This window comes from Durio zibethinus, chromosome 19 (assembly GCF_047325235.1).
Source record: "Durio zibethinus cultivar Kanyao isolate XHJ-2024 chromosome 19, ASM4732523v1, whole genome shotgun sequence".
NCBI lineage: Eukaryota > Viridiplantae > Streptophyta > Magnoliopsida > Malvales > Malvaceae > Durio > Durio zibethinus.
This window is the reverse complement of record NC_143180.1, coordinates 3,311,475-3,318,912: the sequence shown is the minus strand read 5'-3', so window position 1 is coordinate 3,318,912 and position 7,438 is coordinate 3,311,475. Positions and strand designations below refer to the sequence as shown.

The 7,438-nt window shown below is 31.4% G+C and overlaps 1 protein-coding gene and 1 long non-coding RNA gene across 2 annotated transcripts; both read right to left on the bottom strand.

The window, feature by feature from the left end:
• Positions 1–610: 610 nt before the first annotated feature.
• On the bottom strand, positions 611–1,659 carry LOC149513341 (uncharacterized). Its single transcript, XR_016330506.1, has 2 exons — positions 1,198–1,659; positions 611–1,020 (listed from the first exon to the last, which is right to left on the bottom strand). It is a non-coding gene; the product is annotated as an uncharacterized LOC149513341 (long non-coding RNA).
• Positions 1,660–3,923: 2,264 nt separating this feature from the next.
• Positions 3,924–7,078, bottom strand: LOC111309520 (exocyst complex component EXO70H1-like). The gene has a single exon (XM_022908556.2). The coding sequence runs from the start codon at positions 6,800–6,802 to the stop codon at positions 5,066–5,068; it is 1,737 nt and encodes a 578-aa protein (XP_022764291.2). The 5' UTR covers positions 6,803–7,078; the 3' UTR covers positions 3,924–5,065.
• Positions 7,079–7,438: the final 360 nt, after the last annotated feature.

The window sequence follows — 7,438 nt, the reverse complement described above, 5'->3', positions numbered from 1 at the left end:
AAGAATAAGAGTTGGAAGACTTATAAATTGGTGCAGTGGAATGATAACAATGATTGGTTACTACTATGATCAATAATATTTATCGTTAATTTGAGAGAAATTAATATATGTGAATTTTTTCTGTACAAATTAATGAATTTAAACACAAAATATCTTAAAAATAAAAAAATTTCGAATATCACACTTTTCCAAGAATTGTATTTCTCCCGGAAACCAAACGCCCCTAATGTTAACTAATGGCCAATGGATGTAAAACCAAAACCAGTTGAAAGAGTTGTCCTGCATTCCCTCACTTTTTTTTTTCTCCCATGGCATTTTTCATCCCTTTTCTAATGGTATGTTTTCTGTCAATTCTTTTAATATAAATAATCTCTAACACTTCCTGGAAAATTTTTTCAGCGCAGTTAAAACAACAATAAAACTATATATGGCAGATTAAATGCACCTCAAGTTTAGATTATTTCTGGTTAATTAATTAAATTAATTTTGATTTTTACTTTAAATATTCAGACACTTGCCAGCAAAATAAATTAAAGGGATGAATCTCTATTTAAAATGTTCAACCACTTGTACTGAAATGTTCACTCAAGTTTAATGGTTAAACTGATGATCATTTCTTAATATATTGAAAATCTTCATTATTGAAATTGAAAGGTCATTTTGAATCAACATGTAGATCCTATAAATATATTAGACTTTTAGAGTTTCATCACAACTTGAAACAACTTGAAAAGAAAAAGGAAAACCCGAAGAGAAATGCATGCTTTCAAGCTTTTCTTCCTCTTCCCCTCCTTACTCTTTTATGTTGCTCTCGCATACAGCAATTAGACCACCAATGGCTGGTTCAAATCTGGCCAAATGGGTACTGTTCCGACAACCCTTATGGGCATACAGTGCTTTCACGCCTTTGACCAGCTAATAGTTCTGGATTGATTCCCAAGCTGTGCAAGAATACTGCAGTTAACCATCAGCTTTGGTATGTTATTTGTTTCATTTTTCATCTTATTTCAAAATTTCCCCCTGCAATTATCAAATGACAAGAAAACGCTGTTAACATGCATGTTAATAACTACAAATAACTACAACATGGAAATATTTGAACTGCAAAAAAGAATTTAACATGTTAATAATTACAACTGCAAAAATAGACAGATAATTTAGGTTGGAATAAAACAAAAAATGAAACAAATAAAATACCAAAAGTTTTGAGTTAATGACAGAATTCTTGCACAGAGTAAGAGTCAATCCAGAACTATCAGTTGGCCAAAGGCCATGCAACACCAACCTCCATGGAAGCACTGTATGGCCACAAGGATTACCGGAACAGTATCCATTTGGTCAGGTTTGAACCAGCCATTGGTGATTGTAATTGCTCTGTGCGAGAGCAGCGCAGAGCAATGAGTAAGGAAAAAGAGGAAGAGAAGCTTGACAGCATGCATTTCTCTTTGCGTTTTCTTTTTTCTTTTCAAGTTGTTTCAAGTTGTGATGGGAATCTATAAGGCTAATGCATTTATAGAATCAGAATGTTGATGCAAATTGGCCTTTCAATTTCAATAATTAAGTGTGATAGTTTCCTATCATTTTCAACATACAAGAACTGATCACCACCATTATACTTAAGTTACTATTTCAGTTCAAGTGGTTGAACATCTTAAGTAGAGATTGGTCCCTTTAATTAATTTTGCTGGTATGTGCTGAATATTTTAAGTAAAGACTCATTTAATTAATTAGCAGAGATAATCTAAATTTGAGGTGCATTTAATCTGCTATATATAGTTTTATTGTTGTTTTAACTGCAGTGAAATTCTCCAAGGTGACCATGATGATATGATTTACTATATTTTTTAATGAAAAATATATGATTTAATTTGCATTTAATTTGTGCAGATCACCCATGATCCAAGAGGTTCTGTAGCCCAAGCACATGAAAAATTTGATACAAAAAATGCACCCTGTTGCAATAGAATAACTGAAGAACCAAATGTAGTTTCAAAAGCAAAGGCTTACAAGTGATCAGAACCAAATGTATTTTCTTACCTTCCTTTCTGTATTACTCTTTTGGTTTATTTTTGTTGTGTCTTAGCATTGGCCTCGTGAGCATTATTGCTCCCTTTTTTGATACGTGATCTTGTTTCTTGGGTGTTTTTCTTGCTGGTGCTTTAAGTATAATTTCCTGTATTTTTGTTTGTTTGTGCCAGCTTTTGTGATTCATCATTTTATTCATTATTCTTTAATGTTGTTAAGCATTTTGGTGATTATTATTTGAGATTATTTAGATATAATGAATAAACACTGTATATGCATGACCACAATTCCATAATCAACTTGATCTTTCATGATCTTCTATGGGGATGAAGTTTCTTAAGTTTTTTAAATGAAATTCGTGAAATTTTTTATTAAAAATGATTAAATAAAAATTAAAATCTAAAATCAAAACTAATAAATTGAAAAATCTTATTATATATATCAAGTATACAGAATTTTAAAAAAAATTTATATTTTTTTAGATGAACATTTTTAGTAAAAATATTAATAGAATTTTAATTGTTGAATAAATATTGATCAAATTTGAATTATAGATAATATTTTTAATAATTTTTTTATATATTATTGATATTTACATTAAACTCTATCAATCTATCAATTTGAATTTTTTTATTAAAATATTTACTAAATTATTTTTAAGAAAGAGCTTCACAAATTTTACCTAAAAAACTTTATGTACTCTTCTATAGAGCATTTTTTCATTAAGAACATCCAAAATGCTTGAAATAAAAAAAGAAAGAAAAAAATTACATAAATTAGTGGCATTTTTTATTTTTTTAAATTCAATTATTTTAATTTTTATTTAATTATTAATATTTTTCTTTCTTGGAATTTGATGTAAAATATTTTTACTTTTTCATATAATAAAAATTAAAGAAATAATTTAAATTATTAATGGAATATTTTATTTTCATTCATAAGTGATTAGAATTACATAAAAAATGTAATAAAATTGTAAAATTGTAAATATATATATATATATAGAGAGTGTTAAATATGTAAAAAACTCTTTTCATCCTATTGTATTTATAGGTATTAAATTAAAACAACCTGATTAATATTATGTCATTAAAGAATTTTAAAAATAGAAAGGGTTCCATTTTATGGAAGCAGTGTGTATATATTATTATTATATATTTAGATTGAAGTGTTTGTTATAGGCAATTTCATGCAACTTTTTCAACATGATGGAAGAAAGTGATCAACATATAGTTCCTAGAATCAAACTGGGCAATGACCCATTCAAGACTATCAATTATTGCATCAATGGCTCAATTGTTAGGTCATTTGACTCAATCAATGTTTAATTAAAAAAATATTTTAAATTATGTAAATATTCTAACTATCTAAGTAAAAAACACTTCATGATATAAATGTTAGAAATCATTATCAATGAAAAATTACAAAGGAAGCATTTATAATGATTGTTTTTTTACTTTTAGTTATGTATTATATATTTTTTATTTTTATTTTAACTCTTATTTAAAACAAATTAGCTAATATGAAAAAAAATATAATTAGTGGGAAAAGCTATGTTAACTATTATTTTAAAATTATTTTGAAATTAATATTTAATTAAAAATAATTAAAATGTGGTGGAATCACTTTTCATAAAACTCTTCAGGTCAAATGCACAATTAATAGTTAACTAAAGAATGGTTCTTTCACTTCTACACTTTCGGTAATTCAATTAAATTTGGTATACTTTATTTTAAAGTGGGTTAGACTAAGTGTATGTTGTATATGATATTGTCATTTACCAGCAAATACATAATTTCCATGTCAATTTCAATTATGTTCCTGCTTTGGCAACTTCAATAATATTCTTTTCTTCTATTTTTTTATTTAATTATAATTTTATTTGAACAAATATTAACCATAGATAGGAGTAGTTTTAAAGATTATGATGTGGATTGGTTGACAGCAATGACCTTACCGTTTCTAAGGAAGTTTTGTTCTTTTCTAATATTTATTATTTTTATTTTTATTTTTTGTAATTAATGTTTGAGATGGTGTTGGTTTGAAATGAGTTGGTTGATTGAATTCCAGGTTTTTATGTGTTTTCTTTTGTGTTTCTGCATTTTTGTTTCCTGTGAGGGGATTCTTTGAAGTGATCTTATTCTGAACCTAGTAACCAATTATCATTGAAATGAGATTGAATTTGATGGTTGAATTCTGAGTTTTAGTGGTTTTTTTTTGCTTTTGTCATTTTGTTTCTTCTATTTTGGCTCCTAATCAATGAAATGAGATTGAATTTTGGGTTTTGATGGGTTTTTAATTTTGTTTTCTGCAATTTTGGTCCCAAAGTGTTACTTTGCTCAACATGACAAGACAATGCTTATTGGAGCGGACCTTTAACTGGGACATTTATGCTGTTTGTGCAAGCGTAGAAGCAAACAGCAAAGGGTGTGTTATATTTTTTACCAAGGGCATACCCCACTGATAACCAGACCCTTCCTGCATTTAGGAGGTTCCAAGTTCTAATCTCCCCACCCCAAATATAACCAATCAAAAAAGAAAAGAATATAAGTTTTATCTTCATGATTATGAACATAAGTGGCAATTTATGATGTTGATTGCTAAATCATCTGCTATAGGAAAGATGCTAGGCATCTTACATCTCTGTGCTTCATTTTCCTGTTGCCTGCATTTATAGCAAAATATGGAGTTGGTGGATTAAAAAAAATGTGTTGAGATATGGTTGCTTCTCAAGTGAATTCCTCCTTCGATTTGCATGTTTGGTTTTGTTTTTGCATTATGTTTTAAGTTCAAAAAGTAAAAGAGTTGCTGTCAATTAACATGACTTGATTCTGAATGCTTCTTTGGGTGGAATACTAGGTAACCGTCAAGGAAGGCTAACCTCACGAAATTCCGAACCTTTAAAACAAAGGATTAAAAGAAAAGTTATTATTTTATCTTACATTTTCTCTACAGACATTTGCAGACAGAACAAGCTGACTCCTTTAACTTCCTATTCTGTAGAAGATATCAAAACTATATATAGCTTGAACTATAGCTTTCACCTTGGAAGGCATCCTCGTGAATGCGATGATGATAACAAAGTGAATGAAACTGGAGTTCCATGGAACAGATCTGACAAATAATTTCCCAAATCATCAGGCGCAATCCTTACTAACACCTCCAAGTTTTTCTCCCCACTCAATGTCACCAAGTGCGTTTCATAGAATTCTCTATATGCTGGTACAAGTTTCCTTGCTATTGACACCTTCAGTTCATCCCGTAACTTCCCATCTGGTACAATCCACGATATCTGTTTCATATATGCTTCTTCGAAAGCAGCATTAAACCTCCGAAAACAGTCTTTCACAGCTTCAGGTGAAAGTACTGAAAAACTCCTCTCAGGTAAAGATGAGAATACCTTATTCCAGGCCACTGTTTCATAGCTCAAAGCATACTGTTTAATCTTCTTGGTATGCCTAGACACCCATTCCTCGCCTAGGATGTACTTCAGGTTACTTGTATGAACCTGATTGATGATGAATTCAAGGTTGTTTGCTAGGAAAAGATATGACAAAGAGACATCTTTATATATCTCGGCTTTCCTGTCAAGCTTGCATAAAAGCACCAATATAAGCCAAGCAAGATGGACTGACACTGCGAGTGTTGGACCGTCAATGGGAGTTGGATTCTCAAAGTAAGATTCTGGAAGTTGTGACTTTCCGGATGGTGGATGGTTAGCAAGAATATTAGAGAGCATTCCACCATAATCTGCCAGGGAAGATATGAAACTCATTGCAGATCTAGCAAGTGGGTGAATCCCTCCACCGACAACCAGACTTTTCGATGAGTCCTTCTGGATCGATGATCCAAAGTTGGTCAGTAAAGTGCAAACTGACTCACCAACTTTGTGCAGTGATGAATGGGCCTGCAATTTAATAGCTGAGGTCAATTCAACATTGAATAATGTTTCTATATCTGGCCAGAGTTCAGAGATTGCTTCATGGAGTTCCATCAGCCGAAAAATTCTCTCTGGCGCTTTCTTGTTCCTGGCAATGAGTTCAGGAAACCTAAACAAATTTTTTGCCCCTTCCATGGTTATTTCAGCAAAGCAAGCCTCTCTGATAGTCTTAGATGCTGAAAACACGTGGTCAGAGAGAATTTTTTCTCCAGTAAAGAGTGCTTTCACAGCAATCTTCACTGCATTAAGCCAGTTCTTTATCATATGCTCTAGTGCTTCCCAATGCATTTTGTTGATTTGAGAAGACTTGAAATTTTCAATTCCAAGTAGATATAACCCTCGATCAACTATTGATTTTCTGAACAATTTGTATATCTTTGCACATTCTTTACCATAACCAGAACTGCTCATACACTCAGCTATTGCCCTCAAATCTGACATTGCTAATGCTGAGACTCTCTCCACCTCAGTGATTGATTCACCAGCCTTTTTCAGCTCATGCTCATCATCAGAACTGCCTGAACCATCAGAGGACAGACTTGAAACTGATTCTGGATCAAGCCGCTCACGGTTCGATAACAAAATCTGATAAAACTCTTTTTCAAGCCTTTTCATGGCCATTTGCATGAGCTTTTGAGCAAGAATGAGCTTATCAGATGCCGAATTTTGAGAAACAAGAAAATGCATGGCTCGACGAAGGCCTCTAACACATTTGAGGTATTCTTGGGCTTCTTTACTGCTTTGGTGAAAGAGACAGGTAACTTTCGTTGATGATGAAGTGTTTCCATCCCATTTGGTGATGATTGATTCTGCATTTTCAATGCTTTCTTCCATCATTGACTCAGAGAAGGTGTGTCCAGGTGAAGTAACTGTAGGAGAACTTGGAATGAGAGTGCTGGTTTTTGAAGTCTCACCTAACACCGTTTTTGAGTTCCAGGGCACAAAGAAGGAAGGCTGAGGCAAAGAAGTTTGCTGTTATTTTCAAGTCTTGGTTTGATGCTTCTGTATTGAGAGGAGGAGACTATATAGAGCAAAAGGAGCCACAAGTTTCTAGTTGGGGGAGGTTATTTCATATGTTTAGACCAATGAATCATTGACTGACTCAATTGCGGACTTTATATGGCAAAGGATGTCAAATTCAGAAGGAAAGACCTCATAAAAAATCCATGGAAGCTTCTTGTTTTCTCTAGCAACTCAATTTGTTTAACTGTAAACTAATAACACAAGAAGTCTAATATCATGTGCGAGTTCGATCCAATTTTATGTTAGATTTGTTCACTTATATTTTGATTGTTAATTGGTTTATTCGTAAGTCTTACATCATGATCTATAGCACGTATGAAATTGTTTAAGTTGTATCAATACAAGTTATATTATAATCAAATATCATTAATATATACAAAAAAAAATCAATAAAATTTTATATTCAATTTAATTGTTTTATACAATTATATTTTAAAAAAAATGACATTA

Excerpts from the sequence above, each read along its gene's own strand:
- LOC111309520 (XM_022908556.2), bottom strand. The coding sequence starts at position 6,802 with ATGATGGAAGAAAGCATTGAAAATGCAGAATCAATCATCACCAAATGG.